Raw genomic sequence first — 22,510 nt, forward strand, 5'->3', positions numbered from 1 at the left:
TTTTCTTTGTTGTCTTCAGTTTCGAATCCAATTTTTGCAAAACTAATTCTAAAAGTGAAGTTAAAAATTCTCATATTGAAATTTACTAAGTGTACAAAAACATTGAAGAAATTAGAAATATAACTGCGCAAAGAAATATATAAAAATATATGTCGTTACATAAGTGAAAACTCTAACTGAAACTTATCTTAATTCATGTAGAAATCAAAACGGAAATGCAAGTATAAATACACAAGGAAAGAAAGAAAAATATAAGCTTTTTTTAGAAATGTATACTTTTTTTAACTATTTGTTAAAATTATAACATAAATTTAGAGTCTAAAGTTTAGACTGTTGATTAAACTAAATTTTTAATTGGTTTTTCTTTGATACAAGTATTTTTGTATTATTTTTTGTTATTTTTACTAACTGTACAAGTCTTTATTTAAAAAAAGAACATAGACTAAAAGTCTTATTAATTCAAAGAAATATAGAGAAGAAATTAGAAATTGAAATGCACAAAGATACATATAAAAATATTTATTGTTATATAATTGAAAACATCTTAATTCAGATACAAATAAAGACGGAAATGCAAATATTAATACACAAAGAAATGAAGAGAAATATAAGTTTTTAGAAATGTATACTTTTTTAACTATTTGTTAAAATTATCATATAAAATTAGAGTCTAAAGTTTAGACTGTTGACTAAACTAAATTTTTAATTGGTTTTTCTTTGTTACAGGTATTTTTTGTAATTTTTACTAAATGTACAAGTCTTTATTTAAAAAAGAACATTGACTTAAAAGTCTTATTAATTTAGAATGGAAATAAAAAAGGAATTAGAAATATAATTGCACAAAGAAATATATAAAAATATTTGTCGTTACATAATTGAAAACATCTTAATTCAGATACAAATAAAGACGGAAATGCAAGTATAAATACACAAGGAAATAAAGAAAAATATAAGCTTTCTTAGAAATGTATACTTTTTTAACTATTTGTTAAAATTATCATATAAAATTAGAGTCTAAAGTTTAGAATGTTGACTAAACTAAATTTTTAATTGGTTTTTCTTTGTTACAGGTTTTTTTTTGTATTTTTTACTAAATGTACAAGTCTTTATTTAAAAAAGAACGTTGACTTAAAAGTCTTATTAATTTAGAATGGAAATAAAAAAGGAATTAGAAATATAATTTCACAAAGAAATATATAAAAATATTTGTCGTTACATAATTGAAAACATCTTAATTCAGATACAAATAAAGATGGAAATTCAAATATTAATACGCAAAGATATAAATAAAAAAAAAATAAGCTTCATTAGAAATGTATACATTTTTAACTATTTGTTAAAATTATCGTATAAATTTAGAGTCTAAAGTTTGGTTTTTCTTTGTTACAGCCATTTTTGTACTTTTTTTTTGAAATTTTTACTAAATGTTCAAATATTTACTTAAAAAATAACTTTGACCAAAAGTCTTATTAATTCAAATATATAGAGAAGGAATTAGAATAAATTCAAGGACAAATAAAGACAGAAATGCAAATATTAATACGCAATGAATTAAAGAAAAATATAAGCTTTTTTTTAGTAATGTATAATTTTTATTACTATTTGTTACAAATGTACACTAGAAATGTATTAATAGTATTATTCGATCAAACAAGTAGGAGGCGTGTGTTTTCCAGTCATTTAATGCAAGCAAGTTGTTGTTGCTGCGAAGGCACGTAAACAACAGGCGAAAGGGGGAGTACGAGCAGACAAATTAGAAGTATTGTGAGCGTAATTGGAATACAAATGAAGTTATAATGGGCATATGAAGTTGTAAGAATCTCCATACGCATTGTAATTTACGAGATTGCGATGTGAAAAGATTACGTCTTGTATTAACAAAATAGTACAAATTGCAGTAATCATTCAGAGAGTAATTAGAGCTCCCCTCGCTCACCTTCCCCAAACAACCGCTTTTTTTTGCATACATTTCTATATATATAGATATTTGTATGTGCATATAGAAATATATGCACCTGCGTGCGAAAAAAATGCGTCTTATGTAAATGTTATTGCGGCGGTGTTAAGAAAATGAAGAAGAAAAAAAAATAAGTTGAACGGAAGAATGAATGAGCCATATATGCATATGCATAGAGCGATTTGCCGCTATTGTTTGCCATCATCCAGATTTGATAGCTGAGCAAATGATGGACAGATTTCGTAGATTATCTACGACTCTTGGATAATAAGAGTTTTGCGTTGGAAATCCATTAAATATTTTATCCTCCTTTGTTGCGTTTCACTTCCCGTCTACCGACTTTATCTTTATTTGTAATCGTATTCCCCATATAATTGTATATTATTATAATACATTAATTTATATTCTCGCATTTATTTATATCTATGTGTGTTTTTCTTTTCTTTTTATGTTTCCTCTTCATCCGCGCCGCCGATTTTCAAAACCAAAATCCAACGGATTCTCAGTATGTAAGTGTTTAATTGTTGTTAATGGAATTGCGCGATTGTTATTATTTTGTGGGTTTCTTTTGCAGACTGTGCTTCATTGGGGCTCGAAACACGGAAGCGAGAAGATCATCAGGATGTTCGCTGGCAAATACAAGGCTGATGTCAACGCGAGAACGGTTTGTAGCTTGGAATCGTCGTGTGACTTTAACTGTAATCTAATATATTTGTGTGTTGGTTTCATGTTGGCGCTTCTCTACAGAATGGGGTGAGTCAAGTTTCTTCTTTGTCGGTATTAATGAATTGTAGCGCGGACTTTGATGCTTGTCCGAGATTGCTTGTGACGGTTAGGTGGCATTGTTGGAATAGCGCACGACGAGATGACTTCATATATATGACTTCAGTGAAGTGAAGGGAAGCGTTGTTGCGTTGTGTATTCGTCACGTGTAAAGTTGCTAAAGTCCGGTAGCTGCGGTGGTTGAAATGAAGGGTTGTGCAGGGCCGCGCGGATGCCGTGCATTCCACGATGAGATAGAGCATCTAAGATGCAACCGCAAATGCCACTGATAAACTCCCATGTTTATGACGTTTACATTTGTGGACCCTTGCGGCTACCTTTATTAATGTCCTTAACGCAAGACCAAAAAAGAAATACAACACAGATATGGGAATTATGTTCCCATATTTGTAAATACCCGGAGATGCTACTTTCGATAACGGGGAAAGAAAGAATACGAAAGGGAAAGAAGGAACGAAACCGATCCTGAATTACGTCACACAGATTAAATACCAATTTACAGCATCTAAATTACGTTCCTCTGTCTATACCAGTGGTTTCCAAACTTGATGTTACTACGCCTTCCTCAAAAGTATGTAATTATTTGGCGCCTCACACAACCCTCCTCCATTTCATAAAAGCAACGCGTATTACAGCAATATGGATAACAGCACAGGAATGTATCTACACTTGCTGGATTCCCCAAACATTCAGCATTTATGTGCATATATTGGATTCATTCTATCTATTATAGTTTTCGACTAAATCAATGAAATGTGAAAACTCTGCTTTTTCGAACGTTCTTATTTCAATTTTTCAAATTTGAACGTGTATTACAGCAATATGGATATTAGCACAAGAATGTATCTATACTTGCTGGATTCCCCAAACATTCAGCTTTCATATGCATATATTGGATTAATTCTATCTATTATAGTTTTCGAGTAAATCAATGAAATGTGCAAACACTGCTTTTTCGAACGTTCTTATTTCAATTTTTCAACTTTGAACGCGTATTACAGCAACATGGATAAGAGCACAGGAATGTATCTATACTTGCTGGATTCCTCAAACATTAGTTCTCACTGCTACTAATATTCGCGCCTCCCCTTAGACTAGTCCACTAGCCTCACAGTTTGGAAAACGCTGGTCTATACTATCTACATTATTCATCACAATTTCTATCCAATCAAGATCTAACACTATTCAGAATATTTCAATGACTCATTTTTCAATTATATTATTATTAGTGATTTTTACTCTTTAATTAATGAAAGAATGAATTTCTAAAATATTTATGTAATTTGAAGTCTAACAATAATTGTACCACCTTTGAACTAGTTGGGCATTATTATAATTTTCTAGAAAATGTCAAGGAAAGAGGAATTACCCTTTAATTTGGTTGGTATGTCAAGAGATGAATCTTGATAGGCCATACCATCTGATGTTGATGATTCAGTTGACTTGAAATCCAGAAATTTAGGAATTTCTGTCCCTTCAAAGAGTTAAGAGAAGTCCAAGAATAAAACATTTGGAAGCATCAAATTGTATTCATTGAGAAGAAGTTCATCATGATGTTACAAATTTTAAAATAATTGATGTATTCTTTTTGACAGGGTTACGCTCCTCTTCATTTGGCAGCTCAGTTCGGTCGTCACGATGTATACGAGCTTTTGGTCGGCGTTTTCGGTAAGTGCAGAGACTTTAATTCATTTTGATCATTAAGCTAAAGTTCTTGGTTTGATATTTGTATGTATGTTTGCTTTGTGGTTGCAGAGGCCGATTCACATATCAGGGATTTCAGCGGTAAGAAACCGGAGCAGTACAGGAACGTGAAGATGCAGTCGCGTCCGAAGATTTCTTCACACAGTGAGTACCCGCACGTCCATCGTAAGCATGTCCGCACGAAGCACTCGAGTTTCCTAAGAAAGAGCTTCTCGCACGCTTCGAACCACAACATTCGAGCGGCGAAGTCCTTAGGGACATCTAACCCAATCCTGAGCTCCGTGTCCTCCGAGCGAGGCAACTACAAAGTCACCTAGGCTGCACTAAACTAACAATTACATCTGTAGGATGATAGGTTTAAGTTAGTAGCACGGACGTAGTCTTAGGAATGGTGATGGTTTAACTAAACACTAGTGATATTTTTAATTTTCTTTGTTAAATAATTATTTACTTTATGTGTAGACTCATCATAGTCATTAACTTACTTTTAAATATTTTTAGCACTATTATTATTATTAATATTACTCGTAGGCAGAATCGTAATTATTACCATCTGCATGCGTGTCAGATTCCAACGGGCTTTACTCATTTATAGACAAGAGGTGATTCTCTGAAGTAGTTAAAACTCAGGTCCCGAGTTATTAACGCGTATGCACATACCTGTTATTTTGTATAAATATGGTCGAGGCTTGCACACGCCGCGAACGAGCGGACATTTACTACATCGTTCGTTTATTAATTATTTATATTTAACCTGGAATTTGTGTGTTCAATAATAAATTCGTTTTTATCAAACCTCGTTTTAATTACATGTTGCTTTTTTTGTGCTGTGTTGCAGATTTGAAAGGAAGAAAGAATAAATACGGAGGTAATGTTGTTGTTTCTAATCACTTAAAGTATAGCACCTTCAGTCTCACATTCATCTGATCTTCATACATCTTCTTAGTTCAACAGATTTTTGTAGAAATTTACTCTGAATATACTCATCAATCTTTAGTAGACTTCTGCTTCTATAGCAAACCAATCTTTATTACAATATATTTTCCTTCATTTAGCAACAATTTCCATTCTTTGATCATACTCCACTTTTATTTTCGAATCATTACAATATTTCAATGATTTTCATCTAATTTGTTGCTCAACTTTGTGGATTCTCATTATTTTGGTATTTGATTGGATTTGGTCTTGTAGTTGATTTTATTTAGGTTCGCAAGTATTTTGGATTACAAATGTACTATTCAAATATAAAATTGAAATCGAAATCTGTAAATGTAAATTGTTCTTGTTTAGACAAAGACTTGGGATTCCTGCGAATCGGTTCGCTCAATGTGAGAGTGAAGAAAACCACGGAGGCTTTCAGTTCGTTCCTTGGAGTAGGTGGAGGAGGATCCATTGATCCAATTGCCGAGAAGATGCACAAAGGATGGGGATCCGCGGATAATCTAGGACAGGTTTGTATTATTATTTTTTTTTATAATAATTTATTAAAGGAAGAAATTTGTTTATTTTTCAGGATATGCCAGCACCCAAAGGATTGGGTGGATCAAAGAGGAAGAGCAAACGCCCGTTGCAGCAATCAGGAACGCACAGCAATCCAGGAACTCCAAATCAACAGCAGAGGATCATCCAAAGACATTCCTTGCAGGACTCTGATTCCGACACTGCAGCCGGTTTCGATCAAAACTGGCAGAACTAATGAGTTTTTTTTTACTCATATTACTCAATATACTCGATGTGAGTGGAGAATCTCACATGAATGTTTCCTTCCTATACCCTTCATTCCATCCTTTTCTTAATTGTAATACGTAATAATTATTGTTTCATTATTGTTTATATATGTTTTGTATGTACCAACTGTATGCTATTTTCTTATAATAAAGTTTATTATGTAAATCTAAGTTTAATTTTAATGATATTCAAAATTTATATTTGAATTAAGTTGCCTCACTAAGCTTTATTTTGAATTTATTTGTAATTATTAACATGCTATGAACTTATAAGGAAATAAAAATAGTCGAAATTCATCGAGAAAACTGAAATGAAAACCATTGAAAATTCATGTCGCATGTTTGCAATTTTTGCAAAAATTGAAAAGTGGATGATAGCAGGAAACTATTATTAGGCACTTTTGAAAGTTAAGACATTCAACTTTAATTTGTACATTTGACTAAAGTGATTATTGTATAATTCAAGAAAAACTGAAGATATTGAAAATCATCGCTTCATTACTTTACTTTTGTTACATAACAAAATATGAAACGGTGGCGCCATTCTTTCTCAACAATAAAATACAAAAATTAATAAGAAAGTAACGTTTCTTATATAGACGACTAACTTTCCAATTGTTTGCAAGAAAATCTGAAAATTAGTTTTGCAAAAATTGCACGAAATTGGTACACATATGTGAATTTGGTTGCCTATAGTAATTATATTATTTGGGCATAAATTCAGTAACTTTCAGGACTTTTCAAAATCAAAATATCGATACTAGAATTGTTTCAGTGAGCACATTCGAAAAGTAGGAGTCCTTAATAGTAAGATTCCTATTGAATTACGTAATTATACTGCGTGGTTCTGAAAATAAAACGTTGTAATTATCTTCAGCACTAAAAACTGAAGACATCGAAAATTGTCGTTTTGCGTTTAGGTAATCTATTTGCATTTGATTGGGGTTTAAAAATGAATCAATTATTTTAAAAAACGCACATATTATTACGAAACATTTATTTAATATTTTACCTCGTTCACTAACAATCCCAGGTATACAAAGGAAAATCTAACATGTTAAAATAAATTTCATTGCATTCTTAATATGAAAATATCTATAAAATATTAATTATCTATTACAAATGTTATATACTCATTCGGTTTTTTTTTAAACTTACATTTAAACATCAATATAATATATCAATCTAAATGAAAAATTCACGAAAGATTTTCAATATTTATTAGTTTTAAAAAAACATTGATAAAAGACTGTTACGTCGAAAAAAAAAAACAAAAATTTAAAAAAATATATGTATAATGTATATTGTTTCTTCTTTTTTGTGAATGCTTACTAGTTAGTATTTATATAAAAATAATAATAATAAGATATTTAAAATTTAATATTAATGCATATTGAAGAGCATGCCAGGCGGAATAGTCTGCGGATTGTTCTGGTTGTACTCTTTGTAGTATTGATGGATGTTTGTTGTTGGATCGATCTTCAGGCTTTGACCGACTTCCGCCTTCGCTTTTTTGGCTACGGAGCGCACGGCGTGCTCATGTAACTTATTGGTATCACTATATAATGGGCATCTGCAAGAAACGAAACAAAATTATTAAAATTTTGATGTTTTATGTAATAATGATGAAGCTTACAGATGAGTGTTGTGTCCTCCTTGGCCGTTGAAATGCTTGTAATCGGTCACCGGTTTGTTACAAATGTAACACATCGTTGCACCACAAACGCAGGTCATCTTGTTGCAACCGTCCGATTTGATGAATTTTGTATGGCACTTCCAACATTTTCTGAAAATTGTAAGTACAAATAAGTTGATAATTATTATATAAGAACAACTTGTTAAATATTTCTCGATTATAAATTTAAAAATGAGAAGTTAAAGGCATACCTAATTAGAGCTTCTGTCATTTTGTTTTCAATGTAAACACGATTCTTAACTTCTTCGTCCTTTTCAATCTCGTCGCATCGCAACGGTATGTGCGAGAGTTCGTTGCATTGTCTGCAAGACTCCTTCAGGCAATCAGGATTCAGACACTTGAAAATCTTATCGGTGGACGGCGGAATAGTCATAAAATCGCAGAACGGACACTGTTCCACGCCTTCAAGTTCTGCAGCTTTGACCTCCTGCACCTGCTTCTTCAAAGCGATCTTCGAAAACAGCTTCGGACTAAGGAACGTCTGCAAAAAAAAACAAAAGGAAACTGATAGTTGTTAATGACTTATTAATTATTTTATGCACCGACCTGTATATATTGGAAGGGGAACATAATTCCGCAATCGGAAAGGCACGGATAGTCGAGTTTTCCCTCTCCGAACGCTATCTCTATGGACCTTTGGGCGCAGGTACTACAACAGATGCATCCAGAAGCGCAGTTCACAACGTCCTCAGGCATAATCTCCTCATCGTAACAACATTGGCAAGTGACCCACAAGTTCAACTCTTTGGCTAATATCCTTTGGTTCTCCTTCTTCTCCTTCATCGTGTATATGTAATTCATGATTTCCTTCCGGTGCGTCATATATGCAAACTAATAACAATTTTAATCAATTAATCACATTAATACTAAAATCATTTCAATACCATTTGTAGTAGAGGTATGTCTCTGATATGTTCTAATGGACAGAGCGAGCGTTTTGTCTTCAACGTTTTCCTGCAATTGTCAAGTTTTTGGCATACTTCGAAAATTGTAGTCGACTCGTGCTTGAAAAGCGCGATATTCTTAACGCTGATATTACGGTATTTGTTCTTAAGGAAATCGATGATGTCCCTCTCGTGTCTGGGATCGTACAACAAGAGTTTCTTGTTCATTTCCTGAAAGTACTCCTCCACGTTCGGAATATTTTCCACGAAGCATTGCACATTGAACTCGCTCGTATACTTTTTCAGTTGGGCGAAGGCGCGGTTCTTCCTGCAACATGCGTATCACATATATGTCACCTAAAGCCATCAGGTTCGCACCTTTCGTATTCTTCCAGCGTTGGATATTGGTGTTTGTCCAGAGCCTCGGTTATGAACGACTGGAAATCATTGACCGTCTTGAATGTGCCAATTTTGTCCCTCAGGTACGTCGGATCTGCCTTCGGCAGTATCTGCTTAAGCATTTCGAATTGAGAATCCTCATCCATCAGCTCCAATTGCTGCTCCTGATGTTCTTCTTTCACAATCACCTTTCTTAATGGATAATTTGGCACTGCACAATAAATATACGTTAGAATCAAAGAGAAACAACAAATTATTGCTTATAATAATTGTTTTCAATAAGAAATGATGATTTAATGCATAAAACTTACTTGCTAGAATTGTGTTTATTATGCCTGATGCAATAGTTTCATTGTATTGCTGAGATATGCAGAAATGCTTGAGGAATTCAGGTTCTGCATCTGGGAATACTGAAGAGATCGAGTTGTACAAGATCATATTAACGGGTTGCGGTATAATATCCTCAACAGCGTTCGTTAAAGTTTCTGGTTTGTGAATCTCAGCGACTGGTACCTCGATGGCGACCACCTCATCCATCTGTATATCGTCAGTAATATCGATGACATCATTTGCAGTTTCAGAATCGGAAATACTAAAAGGCGTTACGAAATTAATATTTGCTTCATGAATCTCCAGCAGTATTATACCTTATAATTTCATTAACACCAACAAATTCTCTCTTATTTCTTGCAACATCTCCTAAAAAAAAATAAAGAAACAAACAATTATCAAATATATTAAATCATTCTTATTAAATTACTTATTAAATGTTGAAAATGAAGAGGGAAATTGTATGTGTGATCATTTGATGTTGATGGAATATTTTCAATTTGAGTTGCATCAGTACTGTGCCTTTTGGGTAACACTGGCACTTCATCATGGTGCTCATCCAGCTTCCTCTTATTGACATTAATTGTTCTGTGATGATACTCAACGCTATGCCTTAAGTTCTGTAAATTTGCTTTGGAGTCAGCTTCTTCATCATCATCATCATTACTTTGAAATTCTTCACCATTGCCATAAGATTGATCCATGTTTGTTACAGTCGAAGTGCATCTTAAATTTTGATTGATGAGCTCAGGTTCTTGGAGGATCTTCCTCATTGCTATCCTGAGCCTGTTTGGTTCATTGCCCAACCGCTCCAAGAGATCCACAAGGACTTGTATGTTTGCAAATGGAAACATCCGAGATAGCATCACAGCTTCCTGATCAATCACGAACTGATCAACATCATCGAAATCTCGGAAATAGTCCCTCATCGCAAGCATCATCCTGTTTTCATCGTTCTTGTGTTTCAGCAAGTACTTTATTATTATGTCTGAGTTAACATCACTTAGACACCTTTGAATGTTCCTAATATCGTTTTCCATATTCTGAAAGTTTCTAAACCATACACAACTGCCGCACAACAAACCGTCGATACTCACTATATCAATATTCTCCATTGTAATATCCCAAAGAACAAAATTATCGAATTCAACCTAAAAACGAACTAAAAAAACCACTGCAAAAGCAAAATGACAAATACGTAAACAATGGGTTGTTATAGACCACCTTTGTTTCTCCAACCGATAAGATTATATGAAGACCAATAAAAACCACGAACGTGTATTACAATAGGAAATAAATCGATAATAGTAATGATTTATTATACGATTTAACATAAACAAACAGATTTATGTTAAGTAGTATTTGCAATAGTATAGGCAACCAAATGTGCATATTATTAATTATAAATTTATAAAAATTTTAGTTGATTTATTAACTACTACAGATTAGATTTGTTGATTCTACATCATACTAAATATTATTTAATTTTAGTATATAAATGAAAATGTTGAAATTTACAAATAGTGTTTAAAATATCTAATTAACAATAATTATGAATAATCTTAACTCAACCGAACTTTTTTCCTTTCCTTGAACAACGATAAATAAATAATTCAACGTATTTATTTGGAACGATAGATACGCAGCGTGATTAAAAGTGTTTTTAGAAAGCGACTGATCATTAAGTACTACGAAATATCGGTTTTTCCCTGTCGGACAATGATTTTTCTCGGCTTTCCCTGCAATGCACGAGATCGTCCGTTCTTCAACTTTGTAATCGTAATACCATGAATGGAAGAACACAAAGTCGATCTACGATCACGACGCCTTGGCGTGAACAATGAGTTAGGAAACTGTTAATATCTGCGCAAATTGTTTACGCTTTTCCATCCATGGCCACGGATCTGATTTTACGGATTATTGATATATTGAAAGAATTGGGTTTGTAGGAACTCGCCGATTCCTATCCGACCATGAATTTCTAATGAATCGATTGGCATAGATTTCGATACGCACTTTTGTTTGTAAACACTTGGAAATTATTCATAACAAAAGAATCAAATTTAAATTTGTAATCTTAATGAGTAACAATTTGAAATATATTTTTGAATTTGCATTAATAATAAAGATCTAATTTATATTTAATATCGTTATAACTTGGATCGAAGCTGAATGAAAAATAGTACTATACAAAGGCTATTTTACCTTACTAATTGTAGTTCGAATAATGGAATAGTCTAATTGCGTTAACATGCTTCGCGATACGGGAGTAACGGAAACAAGATATTGAAAGAGAAGAATTAGTTTATTGACTTCGTCGTACTGGGATTCCATGGGCCAAATGTGAAAACGTGCGGAGATGCTGATAAGTGGACTGGTTAGTCGGGTTTACTGGGAAATACCAAAGTGGCATTATGAACGGATTGGCCATCCACGCACAATCCGAAAGACCCCGGAATATTTCGGATGTTGGAGACAAGGCACAAATTAATAGATTTGAGATTGCCACGGTCGTTTGGGAAAGTGCAGTAATGAGCAAGGACTGCACGTGACGTGGACGGTTCATATAGTCCCACCGACGGGGTGTCCGATCCAGTAGAGCGGTTCAGTCGTTCAATCGAGGAACCTGACACACTCCACAGACCCACTACACAACTAGCGAGATGCCAGCCACTGGGGAGCAGAACGTGCAAGAGGACTTCGTGGATGAGGCCATAGCCAGCGACGTCGCCACCTCCGAGGACGACGAAGGATACCCGCAAGATCTGAAGAAGCCTTACAAACCAATCGCATCCATCGAAAGCCATCCGAACAGGAATCAGCACGAGAGTTTCATCAGAGAGTCCGTGGAGATACTCCTCAAGGATGCTGTATTCAATGGATTATCAAGGGACAGCAAAGTCTTGGAATGGAGGAATCCGGAGGAGTTGCTGAAACTCTTGGATTTTGAAATTCGCGCAAGCGGATCATCGCACGACGAACTCCTTCAGTTGATCAGGGAGACGATACAGTATTCCGTGAAGACCGGACATCCGTACTTCGTGAATCAACTGTTCTCCTCCGTTGATCCGTACGGCTTGGTTGGACAATGGTTGACGGACGCGCTGAATCCCAGCGTTTACACCTACGAAGTATCTCCGGTTTTCACCTTAATGGAGGAAGTTGTGCTGAAAGAGATGAGGACGATAGTAGGTTTCCCCAACGGCGACGGAGATGGCATCTTCTGCCCAGGTGGATCCATGTCCAACGCTTATGCAATAAGTTGCGCCAGACATAGCCTCATGCCGGACATCAAAGTAAGCGCTTGAAACAAAATGAAATTGATAATCACCATTGAGATTACAGAGAACAGGTCTGCACGGATTGCAGCGCTTGGTGCTCTTCACCTCCGAGGATGCGCACTATTCCATCAAGAAGATGGCTTCGTTCTTGGGTCTGGGCTCGGATAACGTGTACCTCATCAAATCAGACGGTAGAGGGAAAATGGACGTGGAGCATTTAACATCTGAAATCGAAAGATCTCTTCGGGAAAACGCGATCCCGTTCATGGTCAGCGCAACCGCAGGCACAACAGTTTTCGGAGCCTTCGATCCTATCGAAGAAATCGCCGACGTCTGCGAACGGCACAAGCTCTGGTTGCACGTGGACGCCGCTTGGGGTGGCGGAGCATTGATGTCCAAGAAGTACAAGCATCTTCTGAAAGGAATCCACAGGTATGGTTGAGTGCATGCACCTCATTAACGATTCGAGGTCTTCGATCCCTTCACGTAAATCCTTGATGCTGTTTGCATGTCGAAATGTACAATTAAACGTACTAACATAATAATGTTTAATTGAGAAAAAATGAGTGCATTTTCTAAGTAGCCTTCGATGTAACCGTATTCTATTATTTCAGGGCCGATTCCGTTACATGGAACCCTCACAAGTTATTAACTGCACCGCAGCAGTGTTCCGCTTACCTGCTCAGGCACAAAGGAGTTCTATCATCTGCTCATTCCACAAACGCAGCATATCTCTTCCAAAAAGACAAATTCTACGATACTAGCTTCGATACTGGAGACAAGCACGTGCAGTGCGGACGAAGAGCCGATGTCCTCAAATTCTGGTTCATGTGGAAAGCCAAAGGAACTTCCGGTTTCGAACAGCACATCGATAAGGTCTTCGATAACGCTGAATTCTTTACCAACACCATCCAGAAAACGGAAGGATTCTCCATAGTTTTGGATAATCCCGAATGCACGAACATATGCTTTTGGTACATACCACCAAGTTTGCGTGGACACGAAACCGATGCCGATTACCACGAAAAACTGCATTCCGTTGCTCCCAAAATCAAAGAGAAAATGATGAAGGAAGGCTCAATGATGGTCACGTATCAAGCGCAGAAAAGCTTACCCAACTTCTTCCGAATCGTCTTCCAAAATTCCGGTTTAAATCACGACGATATGATCCACTTAATACAAGAGTTCGAGCGACTGGGTTACGACCTCTAAACTATCCATCATTTACAGAGTAGCGTAGTTGATTAACAACATTAATTTATTGTAATTTATATAAAATATGTGATTTTAACTGAAATAAACGTAATCGAGGTTTTCCTTCAATTGCAGTGACTCCAGATTTTTCTCGAAACAGCCGCCGGTCATGTCCTAGAACAGATCTTAAGTTTAAGGTCTAACCACGATTACCACAATCACTTACCAATTTAACGCAAATCACGAACGGCGGTTTAGCGTCTTTAAAATGCACCATATCCAATGGTTTGCCTGCTTTCCTCAACCTTGCGTCGTAGGGCGTATACTTCTTGTTAACTTTCTTGACATCTACATCGCACATGGCCATCACCTTCACTCTATTTTCCGCACTCAAAGAGTTATAAAACTTCCTGCCTTGCTTTCCCGCATTCCAGATGGTAAATGTCTTCCAATTACATAGAACCTTGCTCTGCAGACGCTCCAAACGCAGATTCCAAATGGTTTCCCTATCAATTTTAATCATAACGTTCGTCAAATCTCCAATGAAAAACTTACTCTTTTATCGAGAACGTAGTGGCATGCTGATGGTAGTAATACACTAACAAATTTGTTTCAACTTTATAAACTTTCCCATCCAGATCCAGATGCTTGTAGAAAAATATCAGGTCTTCAGGAGTTCCTTTACCATCTTCCACAAACCCACCAACTCTTAACAGAAATAATTAACATTTATAACTATCAATAATTTGATTACACATACCTATCATATGCAGATCTATGGCAAAACCAGGTTGGCATAATAATTGTTGGACCATTGGAAGTATAAATTTGATTAACCAATTGCTCATTTGACAAATTATTAGCCCAATTTGTATAACGAATCGTCGAATCCCGAGGTTCACGTACAAATTTACTACCAATCAGCTACAATTACAAAATTTAAACTATTTTCAAAACAGATTTCCTAATAATTGAAGAGTCAAGGAAAGAAAAACATTTACATTACTTACATAACAATTAGTAGAAAATAGACAATTCTATATAATACATAATCTTAAGTAAATTGGTTTCCTCTTGAGTCTTCAATTATTAACTCAAAAATACTTATTACATAATCATTGGAAAGTGCTTTGGCCTCCTTGAATTGCATCAAAATCCTTTCAGGTAACATAACATCATCCTACGAAGAAAATCATAAGCTATGAACATAAATTAGAATGAATTGATGTTACCACATCTTGGAAACAAAGATATTGACCAGTTGATAATTCAACTGCTTTGTTTTTCGCATATCCAACACCTTTAGGTGAACCGGTATCATTGAGGTAACATTTAAAAGTGATATTATTGTCTTCAAATAAACTTTTCCATTTATCAAGTAGTTCTTGTGTGTCATCATCGCTGGAATCATTGCATATGCTAACTTCTAGCTTGATTTCCTTCAAAGCAGTTTGTGCTAAGATTGCTTCAAAACAAGGCTTTATCCAGGTGGAACCATTATAGATTGGAATAATAATAGACTACAATTGTACAGGTATTAACATAGATATTGTTAGAAGTATTGTTTTTTGTGCATACCACATCCATTTTTAAGTAATTATATATATTTTTTTATGTTATTTTTAGGCTGTATTTAATTAAGTCTGTCCACTATGTTTAGCATATCAATAATATATTCTCACTCATTCCAAATGATTACAAATATTCATATTTTTGTACCTTGTGGTCAATTTATAAAAAAACAACTCAATCTTAAAATATGCATTGAGAATAAATGTGAATACGTCTCTGCTTCGAAATAAATATAGGTTAATGAAGAGATTATTAATGAGGAACAGGAGTTAACCATACCTTCCAGAAGTTTAGTTTACCATTGTAAGATGGAGCTTAGGAGTAACATTAAAGAAATCTACTTGTAATCTTTGTATAATTGAATTACAGCCTTTTTAAAATTACAAAACATCGAACTATGAACTTCGTTTCAATGCAAATACATTCGTAAATAATTATATAGTAAATATGTAATAATATATTTAAAATGTACATTTAAATTTCCTTATCAAATGTAATATTAACAACAAAGTCTTTTTATAGTACTTTAACATAAGTTACGTTAAAAAAATAGCAGTCATTAAGATTCCATCTCAAAGACGCTCTTCTTCGACCTCTTGGTTTCAGTGGTCTCATGGAAATGATCCGCTGTCCTTTTCCTAATATCGTCTATGCTATCTTCAGTTGCTGCCCATTCCAAGACCAAACGTCTTCCAAGTACGTGAGTACTTTGGCTAAGTGCTTCAAAAGCTTTTTTAGCATCCGCATTGGTAGCGAAATCGACGAAGCCGAATCCTCTGTGTTGATTTGTAGGCCCCATCTTCTTAGGTAACCGCAACGACTTAATTTCCCCAAAAGTCCTACAAATTGTTGTTTAATATTCAGTATATAATGTAGTTGATGTTACTTACTTGAAGAGTTCCAGCAAGTCTTGTTGGTTTGCCTGGAATGGTACGTTTCTAACGCAAATTTTGCTGCCAGTCTGCTTAATTTTCTTCGTCGTTTTACGCTCAGCCACCACTTCATTTCTAATTAAAAAAAAAGTAATAATTAGTTTTTTGTTATACTTGTAAAAAAAAGTATATCTTACGATAATGTTCTCTCAGATCTCTTCAGCTCGAGCGACTTTCCGTCGAGAACGCTTTGCTGCAAGTTTTTCAGCGCTTTGTTAATACTTTCTTTGTGGTAAAACCTGACAAAACCGTAACCCATGGACAGTTTCTTAGTAGGATCATTCAAATCCTTTTTAGTAACCACATTCGCGTAGGATATCTTACCGCAACTCGCGAAATGCTAAAAAAAAGAAAATATTGAAAAAAATGTTTTGGGAAATATACAAAAATTTAGTACCTTTCGTAACACATTATCGGTTGTCTCGAAGTTAAGGTTTTTCACGAAAAGCGTTGTATCTGGTTCAGGTTCTTCGTCATCATCCTCCTCTTCTTCAACAACTTCAACTGGTTCCTCTGGTTTGGTTTCATTATGCGTTGGTTCCTTAACATTTCTGTTGTTTTGTCCACTTAAACTATTATCTGGAGCCCATTCCAAGTATAGAGGTAAGTTTTTGAACTTCGTGTAAGCCAATCTGGTGAAAGCTTTCTTGGCTTCGGATGGTTCAACGAACTCGACGATTGCTAAAAGTTTACATCAATCATAAGAATAGTTTGAAGTTATTTTTTTATTTTATAGTCCTACCTGTGATTCCACTTGGAGGAAGGATGACACGACCAAGATGTCCGTGCGGATGGAACAAAGTCTGTATATCCATGGACGTAGTATTAGCCGGTAAATTTTTAACAATAATTATAGTTTTGGACCTCTTCGTTGTAACCTATTAAAAAAAAGTAAAATCTTAATGTCTGGATTAACTAATAAATTAAATTTAATTACCCCATTGAACGCATCCAAAATGACACCGTGATCTTCAAGATGTTTCCTAGTTTGTGCAATAATTTGCGTTTCTCCGAGTGCCAAACGAACGGCAGCGTTTCCAGCGCCTCTCGGATCCAAAACCGCTTCTTTAGTGGTTCCATAAGTATTAGCCATGACTTCGGCGACTGCGTCGTGACCCAAGAAAAGAGAATTCCAATTGTGCGATGAACCGGCTTTCTTCTTCAACTCCTTCGCCTTTTTCTTCTTAAAGTCTGTCGTCTCCTCGTTATCATCATCCGCGTTTTCCTTGGATTTCCCACGCAAAAGATGCAACATCCTACCATGGAAAATGGTACCATCCAATTCCGTGTAAGCCTTGACCGCATTTTCCGGCATAACGAACGTAACTGTAGCAAAGCCCTTAGGTTTCCTCGTTGTCGTATCAATTGGTAAAGTGAAATCAGCTATGGGACCTATAACCATTCAATTATTAACTTTCATCTTCACAGTTATTAAATAAGATGTCATACCATAAGTTTCAAACAACTTCTGCACTTCGTCTTCTGTACTCGTGTAAGACAAATTCCTTATGAATATTTTACCGGATTCGGCAATTTCCTCTTCGTTTTTCAATTTCTCCTCCTGATACTTCCACTTGTTATTCACGTCATTCGCCTGCTCTTTAGGCTCATTTTTATAGTCCACGTATTCCTTAACTTCAATTTGTTTCCCCTCTGAATAAAGAAATTAAACGTATAACAACGAAACCATTATTTTCAAATAATTAATCACTTACTTATAAAACTTCTATCTTTAGTTAAAGCAATCTTGAAATTCTTCTCATCCAGAAAACCGACAAACGCTATATTCCTAATATTCTTGGGACACCTCAGCGAGTGCAAATACAAAGGTTTGAAGAACGCCTTTATATCTTTTTTCTTGCACGAATTTGGCAAATTCCTCATTTTCAATGTAAACAATTTCAGATTCTTCCTAGGTTTCTCTTTCTTTTTCTTCACTTCAGGCTCAGCAACATTTTTCTTCAGCATTTTCATATACTAAAAAAAATTAATGACAAAAAATAAGTTTATGCAATTAATTTAAAAATGTTATTATTAACATACCTCCAAATCTGAGATTTTTGCATTAGCTATTTTCTCTTTCTCCTCCTCCTCCTCCTTGTTATCATCTTCAACTTTATCACCTTTTGGTGCTTCATCTTCATCCTCACTCTGCTCATCGTCACCAGTCTTCTTAATTTTACTTAACAAATTTTGAGTATTTTTATCTCCTTGAACATTCAAGAACTCTTCAAACTCGTGATCATCTTTATACTGAAAAAAATATAAACAGTTTAATCTCTGATAATATAATAATCCTTTTTTTTTTATATATTTACCTTTTCTAACAAATCTTGTGTAGGTTCTGATTTATCCTTCTCGACTTTTGGTTCTTCCTCTGCTGGTTCTGCAGTTTTATGTTTGCTCTTATATGCTGAACTATCCACAGCGTATTTACTCCAAGACTTTGGTTTACTTGCATCTCCTAATATTAATAAATTAGCACTTTTCTTCAAACATATATAAGTAATATTTACCTAATTGGGAACATTTCTGCACAGTAATTTTGTTGGTGTTTATACTAGTTTTATCGAAATACTCAATAGCTTCATTTGCCTCTGCCTCCTCTTTGTATCCGATAAAAGCAAACTGTCTGAACTTTCCATCAGGAGTGTATTTCAGCTGAACGTCAGTCACATGTCCTTTGGCTCCAAATATTTCCCTTAGTTTAGTGTCTGTGATCTGAAGAACAATGTAAATTCATTATCTGTAAATTAAATTATTTAAGCTATACTCACGTTTTTCGGCAAGTTTTTAATAATTATTCGTGACATGTTATCAATCAAAATTTGTAGGTTATATTATTGTCAAGCGCACATGGCAAATGGTACCGTTTTGAAGTATGTACTAGGCTTTTATGCAGTGGAAGAGGTGATGGTTTGGTTGCCTATTACACAATGTTTCATTGTTCTGACATTGACAACCGAGTGACCGTTTTTTTAAATAAATTGAATTTCGTCCGGCTACAACTCCAGTTTTTACCATTATGAAAGAGTTTATAAACAGTGAAGAAGTGAAGATGCCTTTGAGCGATTACATCCAGTCGTTAACCACTTACGTCTCTTGCATAAAGATTAACAATGTTCCAATTTTACCACCTCTGGTAAGTCTATATTTATGCAGACATATACTGAGTAATTTTATTGCTTTTTGCAGATAACTCAGAATAAACGCAAAGAGATTATCTCTTATAGAAAGCAAGCAATTAAAGTGGAGAGTCGGATCAAGAAGGAGAGGGAATTGAAGGCTATGATACATCACTACAGTGATCTATTGGATAAGCAGCAATCATCAACAAATCTGCATGAATTAGATGATGAAGTCATCGAGAGTAGGCAGCCAAAATTAACATGCAACATACAATCATCAGAATTTGTCAATGACAAATTTGTTGCTCTTCAGACTGATGAGGAGTTACCACCCACACCAAAATTGATCAGAAGCAACTCTTACATATTGGAAACACCTAGTCCTGCCCTGATTGAGCATTTGAAGCAAAATGAGGATAGACAGAGAGCTGCATCTTCAGATTTGAAAGATGATTTGGAGATGAACGTGTCCAAAGATTACGATTTGGACACGTCCTGCACGGAAACGGAATTGAAGAACTTGTCGGATCAGGAAAGTCAGTTTAATGTTACCGAGAACAATTTGAAACAGTTCATCGATAACAACGTGCCAATCGAAGAATTGAACGTATCGAATGTTACGTATATATCCGAACCTGTACCGAAGCCGGCGTATGATTCAAAATTGGAGAATATCTTGAAAAGCATACCTCAGGAGTATTCTAAGAAAATATACGAGATTCTCGAGAAGCAGAGCAATCGCAGTAGGACGAATTCCGTGAATTCGGCGGATTTCAACGAACTTCAGGAGAACGCGGAGAAGTTCTCTACACCTATTAGTGGATCAGATGAGCATTCCACTTTTTTCTATAGTGCTTTCGAGAAGGGGGATACTGAAATTTACGAATTGACTGAAGAAAAAAAGGTGGAAACGTTACTTAAACTGTTTAACTTTTACTTAATTTCAATGGATTTTCTTTTTCAGATGGAGAAAGCTGCTTATATAATAACAGCCGCTGCTAAAGGATTTCTTGTAAGAAGGCTGTTTCGCACGGAGAGAGTGCAGGATCTCATAAATACCATCCAGGATGCGTTGGTTTGCGCCGTCCAGCTACACTCTGAGAACGTAGACGATATTAACGAATCCGATGTAGAACTCCATAGAAGGCTCATACAACAGGTACATTATTACATCTTTATGTTAAATTTAGTCTTCATAAATAAATTTAATTACATAAACTTACCTATATTGTTTGAGTAGGTTTCTGCTGGTTGCTACGCTTTTCACGACATGTTCTTCAACACCAGCATACGTGAGAAGATGTACTGCATTGCATCGGATAGGGAAAAGAAGAGGGAAAAAGCGAGTAGACCTGTATCTGCTGCAAAGTCCACGCCGCGCAGTGCATCGTCCAGAAAATCAAAATAGGTTTGTTCAACGCAGATCGCGATGCTGTGCCTTGAAGTGTTCCCCAAATACAATCTCCATTCGATCAATTCCGAAGATCTTTTTTTCATCGAGGATGGGTATTGTTTAGAATGGATCATGATTATTGTGATATTTTATTGAAATGAAGACTCTTTATTATGTTTTGATAACGAAAATTTGTTGGTGATAATAAGCTTTTTTTCGAATAAATAAACGAACAGAACTGATAACGCTTTTATTGCCGTCGCAATTTGCAGTAGACTCAATATTTATTTTATCTATATAAGTATTTTGAATAAGTGTTATTAGAATGTAATCATAACTAGTACGTATGTCAATGTATGTGTGTGTGTGAGAGAGAGAGAAAGAATATGTTTTGTGTGTGCTTAGAATTAATTAAAGTATGGCATAAAGTAGTAATAAGAATATATTAAGCTTCAATAAAACGTAACCAAAATTTTCTTGAATATTTACACCACCGTACAAATTATATTCGATTATATACAAAATACATTGAAATGGAAAATCACATGACTTTTGCACACGTTATTTTTTTGTTTTTTTTTTTCGAATAATCATCATCACCTAAAACTAACTCTTCTTCAAATTAAATTGTTTATTTATCTTTAATATTATTTTATAGTATAAAAAGAATAGAACAGATAATAAAAGAGAGAGAGTGAGTGAGAGTAAGAGAGAATGTAGACGAAAGAAGTCCAATAACAATTCATAACATCATCTTCCAGAAGGCACGTAAAATTCAATATAACTATATTTCTCGACAAGACGTGTATTATTAATTATTAGCTCCGTTGGAACGGAAATATTAATAACATCATCCTGATAACTAGTTAAAATAAGTTTTTAAAGTGTTTGTGTATATGAAAGAGAGATAGAGAGAGAGAAAACTTATTTTGTTTTCTTCTGTTTGTTACAAATAGAAATTAAATCATAAAGCCTATATCAGCAAGTGCAGACGAATCACGAGAAGCACATAAAACTTCATGTCATTTCCTAGATATGTGATATATAACTGACGAGAACTACATAGAAACGGATTAATAGTACCTATTTTTTAAGATCACTTCGTAATATTTATAATTGCTACTTACATAATTAATATATCTGTATATAAATACTCAATTGAATTCTGTATATATACGCTACGTAAACTTGGGTTACTTTCGCTTTGACACAAGTTGATGGACGGCGGCGAACTATGATGTTATCCGGAAAACGGGGCCGATTCGCAAGAAGACCCGCCTCAGGATGGACCGAAGCTCCGCCTTTAAGTCGAAGCACACGATTTCGCACAGCAGAGGATAATAACTGGACACGTGCACGGCGAACTGTAAATCAAGCAATTAATATTGTTTGCGGCGTTCTCAGGTTACAACTTTAAATTTATAGTCATTTTTGTATTCAATTATATAATAGAAATGTACAGAAGAGTAGAGTTTAAAAATTAAAAAAAAAATTGAAATTACTTAAGTTTTTATATATTAAATAAATTTG

The 22,510-nt window shown here is 34.8% G+C and overlaps 6 protein-coding genes across 6 annotated transcripts; 3 read left to right on the plus strand and 3 right to left on the minus strand.

Annotated features, from left to right (window-relative positions):
* Positions 1 to 2,531: 2,531 nt before the first annotated feature.
* LOC108558383 lies at positions 2,532 to 6,293 on the plus strand (the record flags this gene model as incomplete). Its single annotated transcript, XM_017915284.1, has 7 exons — positions 2,532 to 2,621; positions 2,705 to 2,710; positions 4,336 to 4,408; positions 4,496 to 4,588; positions 5,283 to 5,312; positions 5,735 to 5,895; positions 5,958 to 6,293. Coding segments are annotated over 7 exons (636 nt in total), but the record flags the coding sequence as incomplete, so codon positions are not given.
* Positions 6,294 to 7,499: 1,206 nt separating this feature from the next.
* Positions 7,500 to 10,728, minus strand: LOC108558389 (E3 ubiquitin-protein ligase RNF216-like). The gene is made up of 10 exons (XM_017915290.1): positions 10,578 to 10,728; positions 9,911 to 10,523; positions 9,798 to 9,849; positions 9,462 to 9,742; positions 9,130 to 9,361; positions 8,752 to 9,079; positions 8,414 to 8,698; positions 8,059 to 8,348; positions 7,808 to 7,957; positions 7,500 to 7,744 (listed from the first exon to the last, which is right to left on the minus strand). Exons 1-10 carry the CDS (start codon positions 10,593 to 10,595, stop codon positions 7,555 to 7,557), a joined length of 2,439 nt encoding a protein of 812 aa, XP_017770779.1. The 5' UTR covers positions 10,596 to 10,728; the 3' UTR covers positions 7,500 to 7,554.
* Positions 10,729 to 11,725: 997 nt separating this feature from the next.
* Positions 11,726 to 14,053, plus strand: LOC108558385 (cysteine sulfinic acid decarboxylase). Its single transcript, XM_017915285.1, has 3 exons — positions 11,726 to 12,776; positions 12,826 to 13,193; positions 13,376 to 14,053. The coding sequence occupies exons 1-3, from the start codon at positions 12,144 to 12,146 to the stop codon at positions 13,971 to 13,973; spliced, it is 1,599 nt and encodes a 532-aa protein (XP_017770774.1). The 5' UTR covers positions 11,726 to 12,143; the 3' UTR covers positions 13,974 to 14,053.
* Positions 13,963 to 15,562, minus strand: LOC108558386 (UDP-GlcNAc:betaGal beta-1,3-N-acetylglucosaminyltransferase-like protein 1). Its single transcript, XM_017915286.1, has 7 exons — positions 15,534 to 15,562; positions 15,188 to 15,475; positions 15,067 to 15,135; positions 14,716 to 14,879; positions 14,511 to 14,663; positions 14,182 to 14,461; positions 13,963 to 14,129 (listed from the first exon to the last, which is right to left on the minus strand). Exons 1-7 carry the CDS (start codon positions 15,540 to 15,542, stop codon positions 14,049 to 14,051), a joined length of 1,044 nt encoding a protein of 347 aa, XP_017770775.1. The 5' UTR covers positions 15,543 to 15,562; the 3' UTR covers positions 13,963 to 14,048.
* Positions 15,563 to 15,978: 416 nt separating this feature from the next.
* On the minus strand, positions 15,979 to 19,343 carry LOC108558387 (probable RNA-binding protein 19). The gene is made up of 12 exons (XM_017915287.1): positions 19,237 to 19,343; positions 18,976 to 19,180; positions 18,778 to 18,923; positions 18,503 to 18,712; positions 18,175 to 18,436; positions 17,909 to 18,112; positions 17,397 to 17,851; positions 17,202 to 17,337; positions 16,857 to 17,140; positions 16,597 to 16,799; positions 16,418 to 16,534; positions 15,979 to 16,366 (listed from the first exon to the last, which is right to left on the minus strand). Exons 1-12 carry the CDS (start codon positions 19,270 to 19,272, stop codon positions 16,087 to 16,089), a joined length of 2,538 nt encoding a protein of 845 aa, XP_017770776.1. The 5' UTR covers positions 19,273 to 19,343; the 3' UTR covers positions 15,979 to 16,086.
* Positions 19,344 to 19,410: 67 nt separating this feature from the next.
* LOC108558388 lies at positions 19,411 to 21,817 on the plus strand. Its single transcript, XM_017915289.1, has 4 exons — positions 19,411 to 19,601; positions 19,655 to 20,491; positions 20,552 to 20,746; positions 20,828 to 21,817. The coding sequence occupies exons 1-4, from the start codon at positions 19,485 to 19,487 to the stop codon at positions 20,993 to 20,995; spliced, it is 1,317 nt and encodes a 438-aa protein (XP_017770778.1). The 5' UTR covers positions 19,411 to 19,484; the 3' UTR covers positions 20,996 to 21,817.
* Positions 21,818 to 22,510: the final 693 nt, after the last annotated feature.

The sequence above is a fragment of the Nicrophorus vespilloides genome, unplaced genomic scaffold, assembly GCF_001412225.1.
Source record: "Nicrophorus vespilloides isolate i.1.1-1 unplaced genomic scaffold, Nicve_v1.0, whole genome shotgun sequence".
Classification (NCBI taxonomy): domain Eukaryota; kingdom Metazoa; phylum Arthropoda; class Insecta; order Coleoptera; family Silphidae; genus Nicrophorus; species Nicrophorus vespilloides.